Source organism: Leuresthes tenuis, unplaced genomic scaffold, assembly GCF_036924035.1.
Source record: "Leuresthes tenuis unplaced genomic scaffold, fLeuTen1.0.hap1 SCAF_8, whole genome shotgun sequence".
Lineage (NCBI taxonomy): Eukaryota > Metazoa > Chordata > Actinopteri > Atheriniformes > Atherinopsidae > Leuresthes > Leuresthes tenuis.
This window is the reverse complement of record NW_027325362.1, coordinates 31,535,917-31,559,382: the sequence shown is the minus strand read 5'-3', so window position 1 is coordinate 31,559,382 and position 23,466 is coordinate 31,535,917. Positions and strand designations below refer to the sequence as shown.

The following is a 23,466-nucleotide window of genomic DNA, read 5'->3' as shown; positions in this document are numbered from 1 at the left end:
TACGAGTTACGAGTTTTGTTAGCAAGGCCGACATTTCAAAGGCCGACTACAGGTCTGCAGGATGTGAACTTTCGAAAGTGAACTTGGGAACCTTGGGAGTAACGGAATTCATTTGGGTAAATGTTGTTTGCTGTAAATTGAGACACTGAAAGTACAAGAAAGTTAACTGAAACAAAACGAAAGTAACAGGAAAGTTACACTAACTGTGCACTAACTGTATACTCTAATTGTCTCTTTCAGAGAAGAGAAGCCCATTCAAGCAAGAACGGTGAACCTGGTAGGGCAGAAGAAACCTCCACAGCAAAACGACGTCAGGTGAGTGTCAACATTTGTTCAACTGCCAACTACTCCATCCATCCATTTTGTATACCCGCTTAATCCAACTGTAGGGTCGCAGGGGGGCTGGAGCCTATCCCAGTTATCACTAGGTGAGAGGCAGGGTACACCCTGGACAGGTTGCCAGTCCATCACAGGGCCACACAGAGACAAACAACCACATACATGCTCACTCCTAGGGACAATTTAGAGTCACCAATTAACCTAACATGCATGTTTTTGGACGGTGGGAGGAAGCCAGAATACCCACGCATACACGGGGAGAACATGCATGCTGGGAGTTGAACCTGGAACCCTCTTGCTGGGAAGTGACGGTTCTAACCACCACACCACCATGCAGCCCCTGCCAACTATTACCCAGTCTAATTTAACACTAGATCTAAGAGCTTAAATTGCAGTCTCTTGTCCTTAAACTTGATATTCTATTGAGAAATCAACTTTAGACATCAGACTGGTCAACAGTATATCAAGTTTGACATGACTCAAACCATTGTTTTTATGATACTGTGTGAAATAGTGAAATCACATCATCCAGGCACCCCATTAAGACTTTTACATATACAGCAATTTGAGGAGATTTGCCTTAGCTGGTGCCACTGGAAAAGATCCACTGAAAGTGGCTTTTAAATAACTGTGACGTTGCATGCTGTTAAACAAACTTATTTACTCTAGTTGCTGTCTGTCATCTGTCAGAGAGCAACGACATAGCCTTTGCTGTAGACATAGTCAAGATGGACAAAGTCAGTCTGCTTGTTCCAGTGCTGGCATTGTTGAGTCATTAAAGACTTGCTGATGTCATCCTCCTCCGTAAAGTTGCCGGCTGAAGGCTGGATTCAGATGCACTGTGTGTCTCACAGTTTGGTTGGCTCCTCAGCCAAGTTGCTTGTCTTGTCATTTGTTTGTGTCTGTGACATGTTTCCCTATAACTTCCTCTCACACGAGCCAGGAATTTCACATGAAAATTCGATGAATAGTTTTTAATTTTTCCTTTTTCTTTTTTTTTTTGGTTGACTGACTCAACTTAACTATCATATTCGAAAGGGGAATACACACTGGGTTCCAGTGCTACTAAGCCTCCTTTTTTCTCTACAACTAACATCATACTGAGAGTGCAGGTGGTTAGAGGTTAGCTTCCTCTGAAATAATGCCTCCCATCTCTTCTCCAATTAGTAAGGATTGGATGTTTGATGGGTTGGTCAGGAGCAATTCTTTATAATGGAACCGCTCAGTGATTATCTGTTCTCCACCACTGTGTGTGTGTGTGAGTTTGTGAGAAGGCAGTTTATTTGATCAGTGGTTGTTAATAGCGGCTTGAATTGCCAATGTTATTTGAAAGAGATTCTGTCGTTTTTATCCTTTGATGTTTTGCCATTTGAAGATCTCCATTTCTGCCAGCTTATTTGTGCGCTGAAATGTGAGTTTCCACAGGTTTCTGTTTGTAGTGACTTCTGCAGCCAGTAACATGTTTTTCTGCCACACACTGATCAAAGGATAAAACTTGTATATGTTCTGTCTGTGTGCACGGTATGGCTATTACAGTGTATATGTGTTGCTAGTTCAGAGGGAGGTGGGATTGCAGAGTAAATCAGCTGGAGCACATCTGCTTCTCTGAGGAAGCCCATAATATGGGCTTATAACATTAAACAATTTGTGCTTTTCTAGGCAGCATTCTTCACATTATTTCAAAGAACACCAGACATTGCAGTCAATATTCCTGCTGCTGGTTCATTGAACTCGGAAGAAGATATTATGTCTATAAAGTAGTTATTTTGCTAACCACACCAAATCAGGAGGATTGTTAAAGTCCTTGATGTATATGTGTGGCATCTGATATTAGGCAGTAGAGAATTAAGAATGAAATGTCTACTGTGATGGATGTAATGCTATCTAGCATTAAAGTTACTGATTGCAACTAACTAAATACCTCACCTTTCAAGTATGTTGAAGAAACTATGGCTGGTTGTAAAATTAAATTCTGTGCTACTGTAGAAACATAGCAGGTCAATGTGGTTGACAACTAAAAGGAAGACCTGGTGCAACTGTTGGTGTAAAATGCTCATACTAGCGTTACATTGTGACACATGGCCACAGACTGGAACTCAAACCAGGCCTGCTGAGAGGCTAAGGCTAAAAGTCCTCACCCAGTAGGACTTTTAGCCTCCATACATGGGGCACCTACTGAACCAAATGAGCAAGCAATACTCATGTAAATGGAGTTTTGAATATTTAATAGCATTTCTGCCAACAGACTGGAATTTATACTATCAGTCAGAATACTAAAAAACAAACAAAGCGCACACACATTCACTCACATGTGTTGTCACATGCCATTTGCCTAAGGTGTGGTTCAGCTGTTCTGCCCGATTGCAGTACATCAGCTTTTTTTAAAGAGCGTTCTGTGTCAGTGCGCCTGCTTCGCCAATGCAGAAGCAATGAAATGCTAACGTTTAAATGTAGCATTAACAAATAGTTCCATGCCATCTCAAACCGCTTGATCTTTCAAACTCGTTATGCCTCTGTCACAGGTATATGCACATAGGACAATAGTGACTGAAAGTAACAACGTTTAGCTTTGTCTAACCAACAAAGCTAATCTTTACGGTTAGCATTTTCGTTTCTTTTGTCACTTATGTTGGCAATATACAGTATTTTGGAATGATACATCTGTGGCTAAACTGACTATCTATTATATATTTTTTCATTGATTATTCACTAAACTGGCTCAATTTGTAATAACATTGCTATTAAATGGTTCAATTCAATTAATAGTTGAGCCATATTATAGCCAACACCAAGGGAACAAGTTTTGTCTGTTACAAAATGACTTAACTTTATCATTTGTGCTAATCAGCTGGATAGGTCACACATACATACACATCAGATTTACACTAAAGAACAAAGATGTATGATCTAGTTTCATGTTTATGATGTTCTTTTACGGCATTGTTGTGATTAAAATTCTTGGCAAGTCTCTATCAGAGAAGGCAATGTTAGCATTTTTAATTGGAAAGTTGCTGCCTAATAAACCTGAGTTTCCTATTAACTCTATGTGTTGCATCTAACACTGTGGAGCGGAGCACAGTCAACATTGACTGATCACTGATGCATAATATTTATTCACAGAGTCATTTTATCACCTGAAGGGAAACAAATGGGAAGGGAAACCTGTATGCTGATGGTCATTTCCTCCCAAACGTTTGTCAGGTTGATCAGCTCGACAGAGACAGAAACAGACCTCTGAGGAGCTGTTGATTGAGCTGTTGGCAATCTGAAGTGGTGGTGTGCGAAAAAACGTAGCTTGCTTTAAATTTCACCCTTGTATACTTTAATCTCTTCAGGGTTTTAAACTTTTAATAAGAACAGGAGTTGTAGAAGTTGTAGAAGTATATTGAGGAAAGTGTATCAGCTGATGTATTCAGCTGATGTTAATCAACATGGAATTCTTATCACCCTGTCAAATAATGTATTTCAAATGACTGACTGCAGTGTGCTATTGATGGGCTATTAATGTCCATGTGCATTTTTTCATACTTTTTTCTTAAAGTCAGTGCGGTACTCTGCAGCCTGTGTTATTGTCACAACTGGTTTTAAATACATTTTTATGTCAGTAATGCTTCATTCGTAATACATACAGAAGTTTGTACGAGTGCATTTCCAGAAAACTAATTAATAATGCTTTTTTAAAAATGCTTTTTTATGTTGATCAAGCATGATGTAAATTAACAGTACTGTAGTCATTAAACAATATAATGTTTATACATACAATGATATTGTAGTTATATTTGATAAATGATGTGATCACATACGATAATTCTAAAGATAAAATGGGTCAAATAACCCATTTTTGCCCACTGTAACACACTGGTCAGGTCTTCTCTCACACCGTCCTCCCTCACCTACATTTCTCTTTTAAACTTCTTCATGGGCAACATGGAAGTACTGCAGTGTAAGGATGTTTACGCCTTACAACGACAAATATGATTGGCCAGGTGTCCCCTGATAGCAGGATACCATGGCATTGGCCCAGCGGCCCCGTCGTAACCTAGGTGAGCATTGGGATTGGCGAAGAGTCATTTCCTCACTTCCTTCAGGGATTGGCCGCAATCCTGGTCTTCCCACAAGTCTCTGCTCCAGCTGGGATCTGGAAGAGACTTGACACACTCTCACTTACACTTCTGTATGTTCAAGAGGGAGTTCCTTCTTTAGCTGCTGGTAGCAAGCTTTATATAGTATGAACTGATTATGACTGGATTTTCTCATGTGATTCAACAGAGAAGACTGACAATAATCCATCCATCCATCCATTTTTTATACCCGCTTAATCCGTCGGTCGGGTCACGGGTGTCTGGAGCCTATCCCAGCGGTCATCGGGTGAGAGGCGGGGTACACCCTGGACAGGTCACCAGTCCATCACAGAGTGACTGGCAATAATATAATCTGATTTTGTGACACAAATTTACTCTTGCAAACATGTAACTAAAGGTTACACCATGTCAATTCAAACATCAGCACAATTCCAGTTCATCATAACTGGGGCTGCACTATTTCTATACTATAAGTTAGTTTGTGAGATAAGACAAACTGTGTTCAGCCATGGCCCATTTTCTGCATCTTGTGTATTTGCCTTACAAATCTGGGAATTCAGATGGCTGTTCATCAAAGAAAATGAGATCCTGGGAGATCTCCCATAAATTACATTTCTCAGCTTTGTGTTAATATTCATTTATTCATTTTTCATATTCACTTTATTCTACTCAGGGATGTGGGGGGTGTGTGCACTGGGAAGGTTACTGGTCTATTGCAGGGCCAAGACAGAGTCAAACGGGACAAACAACCACGCGTGCTCACACTTAATTTTGAACCACTAATTAACCTGACACACGGGTGTCTGTTTGGACTGTAGGAGAAAGCCGGAGTTCCCGGAGAGAACCCATGGAACAACTGAACAGCCCCCACTTTAGCGATGAACATGCAAATTGTTTTAACCCCCAGAACAACTATTAAGAACGATTGTTGGTTTGAAAACTGATGTTAAATAATTTTGCTAAATATCTATGTGGTCATTTGGAAGAAGGGATCCCATATGAGGTTTTAAGATAATGTGGGGAATATATTGGTCACCAAAGTTGGAAGTACAAGGAATAATAAGCCAATGGACTTTGTCAGGCAGTGAGAATAGTTAAGCATACTTGGTGAGATGGTGTGAAAATCAGACTTTCACGACAGTAATATATTCTTTAGTTTTCCTTTCTAATATCTAGTCCTCTTTAATACTTGGCAGGGGTCCACCTGCCCAGTTCTGCAATTACCTGTGATGTCAAATTGTATAGGACAGTTAATTGATTAGCATATAGTGCAAGCCTTTAATCTTTCAGGTTTGCTAACCAGGTGCAAAAATTTCTCTTGCCAGAAGTGGATTGAAGGCCCTCTGTGCAGCGATCCCAGACAACAGACCATTGCTTTCTACCCCAGTGAGCCAAGTTTAGACGTTTCATTCTACACCATGTGTTTCTCTTGTGTTCGGGAGTTTTAAAGTGTGAGTGTGTTCACCCAACACTGCAGCATGGGGTCAGTCAGTCTGATCTCTATCAAGAAGTTTCTGTCATGCAGACAGGTTTTCTCTCGTCATTACCGCTACACTGTGATACAAGTAAGAGGACTCAATCTGTTTTGCTTACCTAGCTGTTGTAGGGAATTGTCAGTTTCGCTCCACAGCTTCCCTCTCTTCTGAGTCTGTCATGGTGCTGCACACTGAGCACATCAGAGAGGCGTGGATGTTCTTGCCACCAAATTCGTCTCAGTTTCCTGCGTAGACCATAGTTTGCACACCAAGCTCTCTGTCACATATTTTGTATGTTTTTGATTATTGTTATTTGCCCTTTTGTGTCCCCTGACCCAGGGTCCAATGCCATCATTTGCTGATGGCTGATGGCTCACTTAATTATTTCTCCCCCATCGGACTACCTGAAAAAAATTAAAGACTGCAGCCTCACAAATCACATCTATGGACTGTTCACACAACGATTGGTGACCGCTGATCATACCACCAATTTGCCTTAGATCTGGCCTATTTGTCTGTGACCTGCAATGTGAGAATCTGGCTTCAAATCCTGCAGTGTGAACTAGGCAGTTGCACTATTTAAAATTTGGGAGTGATGATTCGGAAACCTCAAACCGTTTTTTGTCATGTCTTCATACCAAATCTCATAAACAAAGGGTGTATCAGTGAACATTGCGAAAGAAAGTGTTGCTGCTCAAAAAGGTTGTGCTCATGTAAGAAAATGTGCTTTTGGCAGCGTCCAGAGTGAAGATAATAAAATAAATATCATTATTACTGATGGAATTGTTATGTGGTTAAATTTAGAATTTAAAGAGTGAGCAGGGAGGGAGCGCTGTAAAGTTATCGGTATGCGGTAATTACTGTGTGAATATGTGAATATGCACTATCTGTGTGTATGTGATTTGTTTGTGCAGAGGTACATTTGGGTTCATATGTGCATATACATACTGTGTATTTGTGTGTTTGTGCTGCCTGGCTGTGTATGGCGTTGCCAGGCCATATGGAGGACTGTCTGGGGAGCACACTACCCACTTAGCTCTGCTGTTGGCTCTGGTGCTCTCTCCATCTGTCCCTTCTTTTTCTCTCTCATCCCTTCTTCCATTGCTTCCCTTTTACTTCTTATCTTTATTTTTTGCTCTTTTATTACTGTTTCTTAGAGCTTGATTTCATTTCACAATCCCTCTCCCTTCTTTTGTACTCATAGTTTCCGCTTTTTGTTTTATTTCATTTGTATGTTAGCGTGCATGCTCTAGCAATAGCATCGTGTGTGACAAAGCCAAGTGTCTCCTTATCATTCTCATTCTCACACTTTCTTTTATGTTTGTGATCCTCCATTGTTGCAGTGTGTTTTGAATGATGATTACCTCAAAGTGCAGACCTTGACCAAAACCACAGAGACACACACCTTCCCAATGTACCCTGGGCTGCTGTGGATATATTTATCCAAAGGCCAGGTTGGGAGTGGGGAGCCAATAATCAGTTAAAGGACTACTAGCAGATCTGTTGTTGTTTTCTCATTGACTTTCAGCGAGCGCACATTGCATGTTTTGAGCTGCTGTGTTTCACCCTAACCTCTCTCCACACACCAGATGATATACTGGGTGTCCACAAGTTCCAGGAAACTACAGATGCCTTTGTAAAGTGAGGCCATCTTAAAACGTAAAGGGAAAATGGCCCTGTTTATATGTAATTTTTGGTTCTTCACTTCTACAAAAGCCATGGATTTCTAGCACATTAATATGAGAGAATACTTGGGCGCAGCAAGACTGAGTGCTGGTAACGCATACGTCCTTTACTATGTGTGCAAGATATAGTGACATCTAGAGGTATCAACTGCACATTGCAACCTCAGCCTCTCTTACTCGGCATGAGCTGCAAAAAAAGAGCAGTCCTCTACATGTCTACATTTACATGCATAATCATATCAAATGGTTTTTTTTATCAGAGATGCACAATTATATCGGCCTAATATCAATATCAGCTGATATTCAGCTTTTGACTGCAACTGGCCTATCAGCAAATAGAATAACGTCATGACCGATATTTATTTGGTGCGTCCTGGTTGAGTCACAGTAAATTGAATCTGAATTGGACAAGATTTAAGTACATTTGATATTGTTAAGCAATGAAAAGTCATTGAGTTGGTAATGGCTTAACATGCCAAGTCTTTTATGAAAGATGTATACGTATTTCTTTCTCCACATTTGATCTTCATTTTTTCCAAAGGATTTTTTTTGACACCAGTGGGCTTTATTAGAAAGGTGCTCGAGAAGAAATGAGGGCAGAGAGAGAGTGGGATGACATGCAGATTCATGTGTATGCGTGTTTATTTACATACACATTCATGATGTTTTATCCCAGTAACCAGAAAAAAAGTCATTTTGTGTTCCTAGAAACCTAGTTTACTAGTCATCTCAACGTCTGTAAGTAGGAGAACCCAGTGTCTCACCACATTATATAAGGAACTTTTAAACCAAAGTGTCTGAGTAGCTTGCTGAGAGTTCCCGGGAAAACAACACATAGAACAAGGCTCCTTCAAAGGCTTTCTCTCTTGTTGCATTGACACTGCAGATAGTGACGCAGATGTCAGATGGTAATTGGTAAATTAATCAAAATCCTTTCTGATTCCATTGTTAATAAGTTCAGGCAGATAGCGGTGCTGCATTCTTATGTCAACCAGTCATCAAACATTTACCTCACACGTTTAGAGAGAACTTGTTCTGATGCAGCAGCTACAAAAACTCTTAAAATGGATGTTGTGCATAATGCTGGAAGAATTTTCAGAAATGGGAAATGGAATCATGAAAAATCCCCTATCACCTATATTAGTGCTGCATAGAAAAAAAGAAAAAAAAAGAAGATTTTTTTCATCTGTTGACTGGGGTAGTGTGTTCGTGCATTACTACGGCGCAATTCTCACTTAGTTCCTCCTCTGCCAAATACATCTCACCGAATATTTTGAGCTCCAACTGCCACTGTTTGACATTCAGAAGCTAGATTCCGTCCAAGCTGCCTCACTGCGCAGTGTCAGAAAATACACAAGATAAATGGTGTGGTAAGTAAACTTTTATCATGAGTTTATGTTGACAGGAAAAGACAAAAAGAGTTTTTTTGGTCAAATCACCCAGGCTGTAGTTAGCATAGCTCATAAACAGGATTACCGACCTTCAGTTTGGCTACAACAAAAGTCTTTTCACCATTGTTACATGCTGCATGGCGTTCAAACCAGAACATAAACAAGGCACATAAAATTAGCTGAAATTACAATGATAAATGTCAAATGATGAAAGATCAACAAGTTCTCACATCCATACAACCCTATAGGTCATTTATTTATATATTCAGAGACACTTTCCCTGACAGCAGGATAAACACTGTTTTAAAAGAGCATAGAGGGCACAACAGAGCGGTCGAGAGAGAGGGTGAGAAACAGAGAGAAAAAGCAAGGGAGTGGGTGGAAGAGCAGTCAGACATACGGGAGGGAAGAGAAGGAAGATAAGGAAGAGGGGGGTGAGAAGAGTAGAGGAGGTAATGATGAGAAAGTGAAGTACATGAGAGAGATGGTTTGGTTTGTTGAGATGTATTGTGTATTGTCCATTCGTACTGAGGTGAATTAAATTACCACTGTCAGTTTTGGCAAGAGACATCACATTTCTTCACTAATGGGGTTTCCCTGAAACCCTAATGTGTTATTTTTAGCGAGGTTGTTACAAAAACTTGCATCTGTTCTCCAGTAACCCGCATACACTATCAGAAACCAAAAAGAAATTAAAGGAAGTGTGTTATCAGGAAGAACTAGGAGGATAGACAGAGGAAAGGAAGGTGTGGGGGAGGTGAGAGTACACTCAGGCAGCTCAGCATGGTGAGTTCTCTGACAGGAGATGGGGAGGGCATGGGACAGAGGAGGAACAGCAGAGCTTTGGCACACAGAGAGAAAACTAGTGAGTGAGAGATTCTCCATGTCCCCGCAGCCATATGGTGAGCAGCCAGACAGCACAGGACATACATGCACTCATGTAGAGGTAAACAGGGAGATAGAGAGATCACGGTATTCAGATATTTCTTTCTCTTTATCTTCCCGGTTTTATTTTTGCCAAACTAAAACCAATGTTCTTAGTCTCATCAAGTCTTGGTGGGTCTCATTTTTATGGGTCTGTGTGTCAATATACAGAAACTCAATTAGGACCTCTGGTGGGGTTAAACAGGCCATCTCTTATCTTGATGTGTTGAAGATATGCTTCGTAAAACACACGTTTATAAATCATGAACTTCAATGTATAGTCACAATTCTTTTTCTGTTTCATTCATTTTTGACACACTGCACTGTAAAAATGTGTTGTAAGCATGTGAATGTATTACAATCAGAGATGTATCTTTAAGGTCCAACGTTTAAATTCACCCCAAACTACTGCAACAGATATTATGCCAAAAATTAAGTAGACATTCAAAATGTTGGTTTTAAAGGTATTATCATTTATATCAGATATGTGGTGTCATTTTTTATTGTCCTCTGCAGTATTTATGCTTAAACTGTAGCTATATTATAGTCTGATTTGAGTAATTTCCCCTCTGCTCGTACAGAACGAGTGTATGTTTTTTTATTGGTTTATTTTTGATCAAAGAGATCAAAAGTGAACCTTGTGATCTAAAGAGAGAATACCAAGTTTTTTATGAAACACATGAGCCATCTAAAGTGACAGGCAGTACACCAGTGTTCATGTAAGTCTTTTAGAATGAGAAAATGCTGTGCAAAACATGTACCATACAGTACCAGAGAAAAGTGTGCACATTCATTTTGATTGAGTAGCTTTTGACTGGTGCTGTGCACCGAAGAATTCTGTTCTAATTTAACTTGCGTAATGATAATTAGATAATTGATTCTGTGGACATTTAGGCAGCGTTCACACTGACACAATGATGCTCAGGGGTAGGCGGGTGTGGCTTTTGGAACTGTTGTGACAAACTGCTGTTGGTCAGGTGAATTGACTGGCTGGTGCCTGTGCTGTTGGTTGAGAAGTTGAACTTCTATCAACCTTCCACTGCGAGCTATGCCAGCAAAAGGAATTCTGGACCCAGAATTCAGTGTGGCGATGCAAGAGGCCGGCTCACAGAAAATGAATGAGAACCGACACCACTGTATTGTGAAATGTGTGAATCCCGTTGAGCTTTTTCATTTGTTACAAATGGCAAATAAGACCTCAAAGTTATCTGAGCTTACACAATTATTGACACGTGTTATTCTAAATACTGATGAGTTTTTAAGGATTCGCCCTCTTTATTATTCATACATGAAAACTCTTTATGTGGTGTTGTTTTTTAAAGCAGCTTACGCCTATTTTGCTTTTGACTTGACCCAAAAAGATTTCTATATTATATATATATTTTCTATATCAGGACAATATGGCCCAATGCGGCCTGAAAAAACTGCTCCGTATGTGGCCATGTTAATGATCAGAATCATCAAAGATTTCTATCACCATGTAAGGTGATAAACCGTTTTCTGCAAATAATAAGGTGTTAAAAAGAGTGTAGGAAGATCTCCTTTGCATTTACACAAACATCTTTTCTCTAAGTAGACACACACACACGTACAGCTGCTGCTGCTGCAAACCGGAATAATTCTGGCTTGCATTTTACCTTCCATTCAATCTCACAAATAGCATGAGAGGCAGGGAACTTTTTTAATACTCATCTATTATAGGACACTGAATGAGTTCCAATCAATCTTGTAGCTGTCTCCTCTACATTAAGATTGTGTGTGTGTGTGTGTGTGTGTGTGTGTGTGTGTGTGTGTGTGTGTGTGAACAAGATTAAAGACAGTAGTGAGACAAGGTTGCAAGGAGGAAAATACAACGGTGACAGCCAGACAAGTCTGAGAATTGGAGCTACTGGTACATCTCACAACAAAAGTATGTAGCAGGGGATGGAAGTCACTTTAATACAATGGTCTGGAAAGCACATAAGACAGAAAAGTTGGAGCCCTAATTTCTTAATGGCTACAAGGTGATTCCATCTGACACTGTCTCATTGTTATTTGATTCATGTCTGCCTGCTCATTTGAATATCGATCCCGGAACTGGAGGAGTGACTCATACTCAGCCAAAGAGACCTGAGTCACTACAAGAAAATAGCCGAAGCTGGCTCTCGTTCCCAACCTCATGCCACCCTGCTTTGTGAAACCCTTGGACCGGAGGAGGCAGTGCCAACACTTGGCTTCACGGCAATAATGATCGTCAAGGACTTTAGGACTCAGCTATTTCATTGGCCTTATTTTGGAACACATTAACTGTCTCCTCAAGTAGGGGGTCTTTAACTTTTGTGTTGTGTAAAGTTAACTTAATGCTTTGATGTAAGAGACAGGCTCCGGCAGAGAGAGAGAGAGAGCTCAAAAACTATTTTTGGAGGCACTTGGGGAGATTGGGAAGCAAATTAATTGTGAGGTTGTTAGCAAGAGGTGAGAATGAGTGGGCACACAATGACGATTCTTGGCTCAAACTTGTGGATATCTTCATTTAAAGGGAATACTTGCTTCGAATGTGTTGTGGTGCATGTGTGAATAACAGTAACTAGTAAAAATCCTACAAAGTGGGTCTGCTGCAGAGAGGAACATCCCCACTGATTAAAGGACATCTTGACATGACCACTGTCGTTACTGTCGATGAATCCCAAAAAAAGACTGAACCCCTGATGTGTTAGTCCGTCTTTCAACTCACTCCCTACACATGTGTAGAACTTACCCCGAGTATTAAATTTCAGCTCAAGATTTCAGCTCAAGATTTTTAAAAATGTAGGACAAATAAACATGTAACTAATAAACATGACTTTTGATTTAAAATCATTACACAATCCAGAGTTGAATACTGTGGCTGTGCGAGATGACAACGTTTCGATAGACATGCGTTTTGTGCCGCTCACCAGGACCAGTGCACCGTATGGTCTGTGACAAAGTATTTTTCAACATCTAAACCTAACCATGCACTTTTAACTACTAAACCTAAACATTCGTAATTGCAGAAGTTGAAAAGTGAAAAGACAGCACTTAAACCAGTGATTCCTCGTTAAATGCCACTCAACAACCCCTCCTTCCCTCCTTCTGTTAGTGCTGCTCAACAGTGTCAACAGGAGTTTAAACATCATCAGTTGCACCACTGGAGATGTACCACTTTTTTGTGGAATTACCTTGTGTTTTTAGTGGACCAAAGTACGTATTTTACAATCTGCCATGAGATTGAGATCATCATGTTCCCAGTCTGAGGCACCTCAGAAGAAACTTACTCTACTGACGTAATTTAGAGGATGTTTATTGCCTCTTCTCAGGTACAAAATGCAATAAGTTTTCAGAGATCAATAATTCCAGAAGAAGAGCTTGCTCCATTTTTTAAAACTTCCCTGAGGTTTCTTTCTGGATGGGAGAACTACTGTTTCTACGAAATTACCTCTGACATCGAAGCTGATATTGCCACCCTCTGGTGACACTACGCAGCATAGTTTAATCCCTTCAAATGAGTTTGTGGAAACTTGTCCAATTCACTTTTTTTTCCTTCTGTCTTTTCAAAACAATATCCCATAAAAATGAATTACAAAAAATCAGTTAATTGCTTATTCAGCTGTTTTCTCAGATACCTTGACAGTAAGTGTGTTTACATATTATTATCATTCCTGTATGGCGTTATCAAAGTTTTGCTCTTATTCCTGACATAGAAACCTACTTTGTCATATTCCTGTGTAAAAGTATCCAGAAGCCTATGCGACAAAGCATGATAAGTGCCTCACTGAAGTAACTCCAAGTTCAACGCCGGGCTTTCAGCGTCACCAAAGTGATTCACTTCTCACTGGAATGTATGGCAATGGCAAGATTTATTACAAATCGAACCTGCACCAGAGCAGCTTATGTTTGATATGAGCGATCAACACACGGAGAAGCACATGAGAAATGTGATATCTGTTGCTTGTATTTGTTGAGCCAGATAAACTGAAGATATACCGGACATGTCAAACCTGGCTTATGACAATTGTGTCTAATTCTTTATCAACTGCAGCATTGTAATCCTCACCAACAGATAAGATTCAGGAGCTCCTAGCCTGCATAAATTGTTGCTGCTTTATCCCTTTTGGAATATAGCATTTCCAAGTTTCTCACAACCAGGTGTCTAGATTTCGGAAAGTAGCGCAACATATAACCAGGGTACTTCAAAAATACGGTCATAACCAAGATTGTCCATGACAAATGTTATTTTGAAAAGCCTTTGAATGTGCGTGTCTGTGCAGGAGATCATGGGATTTTGGGTGTCACACAGGCCAATGTACATTATAACTACAAACCTCAGTAAAAAGAACTGATTTGCTAAAATTACTTTGCGATTGTTTGTGCATTCTTTTTTACAGGGAGATTTTCTATCAAGATTAAACTTGTATGGTGCAAATATGAGCTGGATTTATGGATGTAAAGCGCCAGTATTAAAATTGAAACCTAAAAACTCAAAAGAATAAAACTATAACAACTACAGCCCTGTATGCCATCTGGCTTCAAAGCTCACCTAACACTGTGCCAGGTAAAGGTCTACATGCTGTCCAACTTTGACTTAAAGAGCATTGTAGCCACATTGCATCTGTCACATTTTCTCCTAGTTTGTGCTAAATTGTGTTTTTAGTAAATTGAAGAAAATTAAAGAAAGTATAAATGTAATGTAATACCACTTCACTCCACTGCAGAGTAAATGCATTGTGAAGACGGTCATTATCCAATCACATTTACATGTTCATTGGTAGGATGCTTTATAAAGCCACTTGTGAATATGTAATGCACTAGTTATAAAATCTCTCTGCTCGGTGCAAAAAGTAGATATTTTATCAAATAGCAAAATTCAGTTTCACAGCAGATGGGAAGAACTTTTACCAGCAACATGGAGACTACTGGCCTTTACAACAATGACAACTTTCAATTAAAACCTGGATTTAGTTTTGCTTACTTTGGAAACAAGTGAAATGATTGCCTCCCCAAAAATTAAACTTACATCTCAGTATCAGTCGAAATGAGCAATCTCTCACTCTTTTTTTTTTTTTTACAATTTAATTTACATTCTCATGGACAAAACTTTGCTTTCTCTTTGTGTATGGAGTCAGAGTGCAGAGCTTATTAGTGCTGCACGGCATAATTACGAGGCACTTTATGTTAATGCTGTTTTCAGCTTTGAATCATGGCTGCTTTGTTTGAAATATGCATGCATGCTCCCACGTATACACACTTGACGTAAGCGAAGGCAATGAACATTTTGATGGGAAAGGGAAGTGAGTGTGTTTGTGTAAGAAAGTGAAGCTTTTATTCTCACTTTGCTTTAACCTTGTGCCTACATTTGAATAAAGATACTTTCTGGATTTTCTTAATGAGCTTGCTAACTGTCTCCAGCTCAATGTGCCCTCTGATCTTTCCCTTCATGTTGTTTGCTTTTTTTCCCCTCCCTTTCTCTCCATCCTCCACCTTGTCCCGTTCTCATTACAATCTGCCATCCCACCCTCCATCCATACAATTCCTGACTCTGTTGTTTCATATGGTAGAGACTTTTGTTCTCTCCGACGACAGAGAATTTGATGGTTTGTGGAGAGATACTCGATGTATTTGCTACTCCATTCAGTTTTTGCTTCACCAGCATGTGTCAAACTTGTACACATTTGCACAACTTTGTTTGGTGGTGTTGGGTGATAATAAGCATGAAAATGAGCTCTATAACTTTGTTTAGCAAAAGTTGGTAGGCTCAAAGTTAAGAGTTTGTCGTGTTGAGTCATGGTATAGAGAGTCAACAGACCTTTTCACAGCACGTTTGGATTTTTTGAGGAGGAAAAACCACTGGTGAGGCTAATTTGCTAAACAAAGATTCAGTTTGTTTATGTGACACTTGGTGGTTGGTCCACCCAAAGCTGTAATTTTGAAATACATGTAAACATGTTGCTCCTGTGTAAATCAGACTAAATCAAGCTTCTTAAAGCCGGATTAACATAACCAGATAATGCGGTCGAGAGTCTAATTAGTCTTGCATGTGTATGCCCAACAAGATTCAAACTGACCTTGGCCTTATGTGCATGCTCAGCAGCTGTCGTCCAACACACAGAAGAGGAAGCTGCTAACAACAAAGACTAACCACAAGGAACAGCATGCATTTAAAAAACAAAAAGTTTTACTACATGTCAACTCACAGTCACTAAAAGTATTTCCAGACCGCTATACTCTTTGAATCTTGATTATATCACTGCAACAACATCTGGCAAAATCACTATTCAGATAACTTGCAGACATCTGTGCAGGGATTTTGGCTATACTTTGGTCAATGGATTATTCCCTTCCTACGCATGTATACATGGACAGAGGAGAGTCAACCGACTGGCCAAGTCGAGTTATGAACGTAGCTCAACGTCAATTCATATAAGATTACTGAATTAAAAATGTTCAGGAGGAAGAGCAGTTGTCTGACAGTCGGTCGCGGCTTCCTGGACCACATGTCAAAGCGTCCTTGGGCAAGATCAACCACGTTTCCTACCAGTGTGATGAATGTGTGTTATGGAGCCTGTAACACTGTGTCGACAAAGACCTGTGGTATGAGTGCCTGTGTTAATGGGTGAATGTGGATTGTAGTGTGTGTCAATTCGACTAAAATCTTTTTTTAGGATTTTGATGCCACCATAAATCATCACCAGGCTAAAAGAAACTATAAGCCATTTGCTAGTATGTCGTTGTTAACAAGGTTGCATTATACAAAGACATTTGACTTCCCATCCTATTAAAAACATAAATGAATAGACCAGTTGGATGAAGACTAGCTCACTAATGTATACTCTATATCTTCACTGAGAGTTTCATCTTACAGACAAAAGTGATATCAGAGCAGGAAAGTTGAAGAATCCTAAAGAGCTTTGGAAATAATTAAAAAAGTCCATGAACCCAATCAAAGTATGACATTGTGGAAAGAGCGAAATGAGATGAAGTACAGATGAGCAAATGCACTGAGCCCCTCCGTGCATTTAACGCTGAGTATAGTTACATTCAGCCAACACAGATTTATTAGGTCTAATACCAGTAGAAGCTATTTTGGATTAAAGCCACCCGACATCAACAGTAACGACTCTCAGAAAACAGTAGTCAGTAGTCCTAATAAAATAAATAACTACCCCCCCCCCAACGACAAGCCCTGTAGTGGATGTAGGTATAACTCTATTAGCAGCTGAACAGAGTTGAGGCCTGAGACATACTCTGTGAGAACCATGGATCAGGAAGTGAGTCCCGTGGTGCTGCAGCAGCAGGTCACCTCATTGTGACCTTATTGCTCTCAGGAAGCGTCTGTGTGTGAGTGTGTGTTCACTTTGCATCATCAACGGCAGGTTTCCATGAGTGTGAGTTAGTTTGTGTGTATGTCAATGCATTTCATTATTTTATTTAGGTGTGTGTGTTGGTGTGTTTTTGTAAGTTTGCGTGAGGGCAGGTGTTAACATTTCCGGAGACACGTTACGTTTCACCCACCGGGTCCCTGGTGTGTCTGAAAGGTGTATTTAGAGGAACGGTCTGTCCTGTTACATCCAAAGGAACAGTTGTGAAAACTTGAGCAAACAGTTGGATGTTGGACTTCCTTTTTTCTGGCCTCTGCTGCTGGGATTTGTAGTTTGTATTTGTTGAGCTGATGGGGGAGGAGGCTGCATCGCTGACCTCCAGTCTGTAAGTACTGCACAGCATGCAGCTACAACAAGGGCACTGTAACTCTGAGGTGCTATGATTATCATTTTATACACACCAGTGCTTTTATGCACTATAAAAAGTAAGTTGTGCATCTATTACAGTATACACTGCTTATGCAACGTCTAAAAAGTTACTGATATGAACAATCCTTCTCTGTTAGCTGGTTAGTATCAGGGCTTTACTTTGTCCCTTTTTCTTTTCCTTTTCTTTTCTTCTATCTTGTCCTATTTTCTAAAGTATCTTATCACCAGTTGTCTCCACTCCTCCTGTCCCTTCCCCTTTACAAGTCCTTCTCTTTCCCCCTACTCTTTCCTCTTCTTCTTTTCTATATTTTCTTCTCCCCTCTTCTTCATTCTTCTCTTTCTACTCTAACTTCTCCCTGAAAAACTTCCATTGCTCTGTTTTCCTTTTATTTTCTCTCCTTATCCTTGTTTGTCATCCCTTCAACTTTTCCATCTCTCATCTTATTTTTCAGTTTCTCCTGTGCTTTTTCTCACTTTTCACTCCTTTTTCTCATTTCTTCCTCCCTATCAACCCTCCTCTCTATAATGACACTTACTCTTGTCCTCCTCGTATTCTGTCTATTCTTCCTTCATAATTTCTTCTGTAATTCTTTCCCCCGGTGATATTCATTCTCCTTCCTCCACTGTTCTGATTTCTTTTTAATCTTCTCCTGCTTTCCCTTCAATCCTCCTCCATGATCTATTTTCCTGTTTTTACTCTTATAAGCACCTTCCAGACTTAAAGATTGAATACAGCTGAATGAAATAAGTATAGTAAACACAGAGACAATTCCCTGGCATATTGTATTGTATTGTAATTTTTGTCATCTCAGTTCAACAGATGAGTTGAATACGTGTGATTTGGCCCACGGCTTTTTCTTTTTTTGGTGGCATGTTTAAGAATCTCTTTCTTCTCCCACTGTTTCCTGTTCCCATCTCCTGTATTTTCTATTCCCTCCCTCATTTCACTTGTCCAAACACCAATTTCTTCCCTCTCTTTCTCTGTCCCTCAATATCTTAACATGGTGTTGGAAAAAGTAGAATTATTGTGTTAATTTGAAAAATAATATATTGAGTCTGGCTGAAATCATAATAAATCATGATTCTTTTTCCAGTCAGACTAACACATGGAGATCGTGCGATTGAATGTATACGTTCAGTTAGACTCACACTGGTCAAGATGCTCTGCACATGCGCCATAGTTCCCGTCCCGAGCATGCAGAGGCAACAGAAGAAGCCGATACACAGGAGACGTTAAAAAACTTTCCAACTCACCACTCAAAATGGTTCCAATATGCCACTAACTCAACAGTTGTTTTGGTTCGTGATGTAATAGGTGAACAAAATGGACCCGATACTTAGATAGCTGAAGGCTGGCGTATCAATAAGTATTGTTGTGAAGTCAAGTTGGATGTATGTCAGTCAGTAAATGGATTTTCCTGCCATGTTTTAATACTGATACAGTACAGTACAGCTGAATTATTTAGTTGAGCCATAACCAGGACTCCACCATAACTTTGCATGTAAACAGACTGACTATTCCTCTCCAGTTTTGTGTGTACCTGTATTCCTTGTATCCCTCTGTGTTTTATCTATATTCTATGTAGATTACATTGTCATGTAATCTAAATGATTTTAATGCATATATACTTTATATATATATGTTGGTGTCCAGTCATTGTCATTGGATTTAGTTTCATCCTAGTTTCATCAGATATAAAGTTCTATCCTCTTCTGCTTCTCAGCCCATCAATTCTTTAGTCTTTGGTCTGTTTCCCCTCGATTTGCTCTCTTCTCAATCTCCATGGTGTGAAATCGAATTAATCAGCATACTGTAACGCAGATAAAACCATTACTCTTCCCTCTCTTTCTCATATTGATTTCAAGTGTTTGTCGTGTAGGTTAGGTAGCCTGAAACAAAAGCACACACAAAAAAAGTTGACTGCACCAAAACACAAGAACAGTACGGGGAGCAGTGATATCGACTGAACTAAATGTAACGATTGTCTCCCTGTGGTTTCAGTTCACCTCTATTTCACTTTATTTATTATTCAGCCAATAAAGCAATTGTTCTCATCTAATCTTTTTCTTTATTGTATCATATTGCTCTTTAACTTTGATTTGCCACTATTCACAAGTCATGGAATTACAATAGATAGCTGAAACTAAATGGATCTAAAGATCAATACGAAGTCAAATTTACCACAATGAACATTTGGAACTCATACTCAGCAAGATGTTCATGTCATTCATATCTCGAAATTTTCACCAAAGGTTCACCACTTTGTTTCAGCCTAGATTATCACCACAACTACTCTGAAATTTTGTCCATATATTATTGAATTAATAATGAAATGATAGAAATGCTCTGTTTCTGTTATGGCTTTAATCTTTGATTCTCGTGGGAATCATAAGTTCAGATATGTTTTGCTCGCTATCGTCATCATTTCTGATCAAGCACCCTGATTCTTTTCCCATAAAAAGACACGATGGCAGTCTGGTTTTGTCAGACCATGTCACATCTGCACATCGCTTTGAGCAGAATATAATTCTGAACTGCAGTCAGTTATATTAGTAAATTGGGGTGTACAGCAGACAAGGCTCATAGTTAAAATTAAAAATTAAAAAGATAAATGATTGAAAAAGTGTATTCACCAAACTTCTGTGCCCCGTGACTTTCCCTAAAATAAAAAGGCCAAGTCCAAAGAGTTGCTTTCAGAGTGCCTAAGCCACATAATTAGGAAGAGCTATGCAAAATGTTCACTTCTGCGTTTTGGGTTGAGCTGTAGCTGCAATCTCCGCTCCGTCTGGTGGAGAAGGTTGAAGCCAATAGCAGGGTTGGAGACAGTGAACCCAGGTGAAATGAAAAATAATGTTTCTGCAGGTTTGACAAATAACTGTGTTCTTACTGCAAGTACATTAAAGCCCTCAGAAACCCATAAAGTGTTCGTCATCACAGCACCTGTTCAACAAGATATAACATGTGAAAAAGCAATGGCTTGGAGTTGTGTTTGTGGTGCGTTCATGTGTCATGTTTGTTCAGACATCAGTGACACAAGGAGACCAACCAGGGGGGCTCTCGTTGCTGCTGGCCCTTCGTGTCAGTTTGCTGCATAAGAGCACTAGGTTAGAACTCACCATCGTGTGAGATATTGTCACATGTCACATGAATCAAGGTGCAAAGAATTGTGAAATGTCCCTAGCAGAGCTGTCACTGCCGCATTATGTTGCTAACTGGTGTTTCTGAATCTTGCTCCATGGATGCATCGATGCGCCACTTCTTTCTCTTCCATAGAGTTGGCGAGCTGTACTTTGGAAGTTTAGCTTGAATTTTAGTAAGTAAGCATTCTGCAATGAATAAAAGCTGTACTTCTAGGTAGTTGCAATGTAAAATATCTTGACCAACTACCAGTGGTCAATTTAGCCAGCTAACATAAGGGTGATTATCTATATGTCACTCAGGGAAGAGGCCTGCTCTTTAGCATTCATTAAAAAGTAGGAATTTGTTTCAGTTGGGTGTTATTATTATTTTATGTTTGACAATTCTGTAGAAGAGGAAACAGTTGATTGTTCGTGTGATCGACCATGTGAGTAAATGTTAGAACTTACACACTATACTTGCTTCCATCTGATGCATCGATTCTTTTTTTGGAAAAAAATAAGAATTGTAATGTTTATTTCATAGCCTTTCATCTGCTGGATTTTTGTTCAAATCAAAGTTGTTTAAATCATGAAAACTGGTAAATGTTTTCTCCTAAATTACAACATGGTTGGAAGTGTTTGAAAGTGAGATAAGAGCATTTTTTTTTATCAACACCTTGGTTAAATCCATACATACGTAGACCTTTTTAGCCAACTCACCCATGCACAACACTTACATGTTCTCATCAGTACCAGTGCATCAGGGTCCACTGGGTTCCTCTGTGCGACCATGTGCTGCTCAAACATTTGTAATGTCAGGGACATGAGACTCTTTATTAAAAAGGAAAACACAGTCTCAGGTGAACAACATGTACACTTGTTGTGAGGAGAGATTTTGCAGATAATTGTTATACGCCACGCCTCGAGTACCTTCCAAGCTTGGGAAGCTTTGGTGCAATTGACCCCAGTGTTAACAAGAACAAAACAGCGTGTGTCTGCAGGGTCTCAAGCTCGCACACTTGACACAGAAACCATGTACCTGCCCTAACTCTTTGTCATATATTTGTCATTCACTGTAGGATTCGCAACGTGGCCTGTTTTCCAATATGAAACCACCTTCATGCACTCAACTTGTTTCATTTTATTCCAGAGGCATCCAGCAGCAGTTGTCCAGCTACAGGGAGACGGTGATCCGGCAGGCCACGGCGGCAGCGGGCTCGGCCGTTCATCGGGACGATGCACCAACCTGTGGCATCTGCCACAAGACCAAATTCGCAGATGGTTGTGGGAACCTGTGTTCTTATTGCCAGACAAAGTTCTGTGCTCGCTGTGGGGGGCGAGTGTCCCTGCGATCCAACACGGTAAGAGAATCTTATCTGATGATGCTTTACTCTGATTTGTGTTCTGTGGAAACCACTGTGATGCTGGATGATTCAAGCTCATATTTTTCATACCAAAACAACATACATAAAAAATGTATTGATCACAGACTGCATTTTACTGCATAAAACACATGGTGATGGATTTAGCGGTAAGGTATCAGATTACAATCTAGTGAACAGCTGCCCTTTAACTCTCCTTTTCCAAGCATATTAACGAAACAATAGTGGATGTAACTTGAAAATAAGACATATCTCCTTGGTTAGTGTACTATGGGATACACTGGAAACATGACAGTAAGGACCTATGCCATATGTAGATAAGAAGCACTTATTCTGAAGAAACAAAAACACAACATTTCATTGCTACAGGTGATTGCACACTAATGGAATCATATGCATCCATTTTCTTTACCCGCTTAATCCAATTTAAGGTCATGCAGGGGCTAGAGCCTATCCCAGCTGTCATTGGGTGAGGGGTGGATTGTACCCTGGACAGGTCGCCAGTCCATCAAACGAGATAAACAACCATCCATTCTCACATTCACTCCTAGGGTCAATTAGAGTCACCATTTAACCTGATTTGCATGTTTTTGGGTGGTGGGAGGAAGTCGGAGTACCTGGAGAGAACCCACGCATACACATGGGAAAACATGCAAACAGAAAGGCTCCAGCTGGGATTTGAATCAGAAATCATCTTGCTGTGAGGTGACGGTGCTAACCACCACACCACCGTGCAGCCCATGGAATAAATATCAGAATCAATTTCTTTTGATAAATCCCCCAAATCCTACACACTGGTCTGTTGCGCAAATATTTAGTTTGCACTCACAGGCACACATTAGAAACTGTCAAGAAAAACAAAAAACACCAACAGATTCATTAAATATAGACATTCATTAGTGAGATAATGGCATATGCAGATGGCTGACATATTAACGGAAACATACTTAGTAAACTTCCTAATGGGGGATTGATCCACATCAAGTCTTAGAAATTCTAATAGAAAATGTCTCTCTTTTTGTATTCATGCATGGAGGAAAAAAATCTACTAATCTATCCATCAACAAATTTTCAGATGGTTGCTAAGAAATCTAACGGAAAATACTGTCAAATTTCCCTGCAAAGCAACGTAAGCAAGAAGTAGAGTAAAAACAGCTGGACTGAACAGGAAAACCAAACCTGCTTTTTAAGATAGCGCCTCCGGAGTCAATGACACACAAACACTCGAACATAGAAATGTAGTATTCCTTTAAAAAATTTAATAGGAATACAACAAATAAAAGCAGAAATACAAAAACGTACCCACGGAAAAAAAAAGAAAAG

General features: G+C 39.8%; 2 protein-coding genes across 9 annotated transcripts in view; one reads left to right on the top strand and one right to left on the bottom strand.

Annotated features, from left to right (window-relative positions):
* LOC140313410 (uncharacterized) overlaps positions 1-23,466 on the bottom strand; it is a 435,793-nt gene that overhangs the window by 70,527 nt on the left and 341,800 nt on the right. The window lies entirely within an intron of this gene.
* The window catches only part of rims1a (regulating synaptic membrane exocytosis 1a), a 113,587-nt gene that overhangs the window by 2,999 nt on the left and 87,122 nt on the right, over positions 1-23,466 (top strand). For all 8 annotated transcript variants that reach the window (XM_072391495.1, XM_072391500.1, XM_072391496.1 and 5 more), the window contains exons 2-3: positions 241-315; positions 21,912-22,122. In XM_072391495.1, coding sequence (XP_072247596.1) covers positions 241-315; positions 21,912-22,122 — 286 coding nt within the window. The remainder of the gene's footprint in view (positions 1-240; positions 316-21,911; positions 22,123-23,466) is intronic.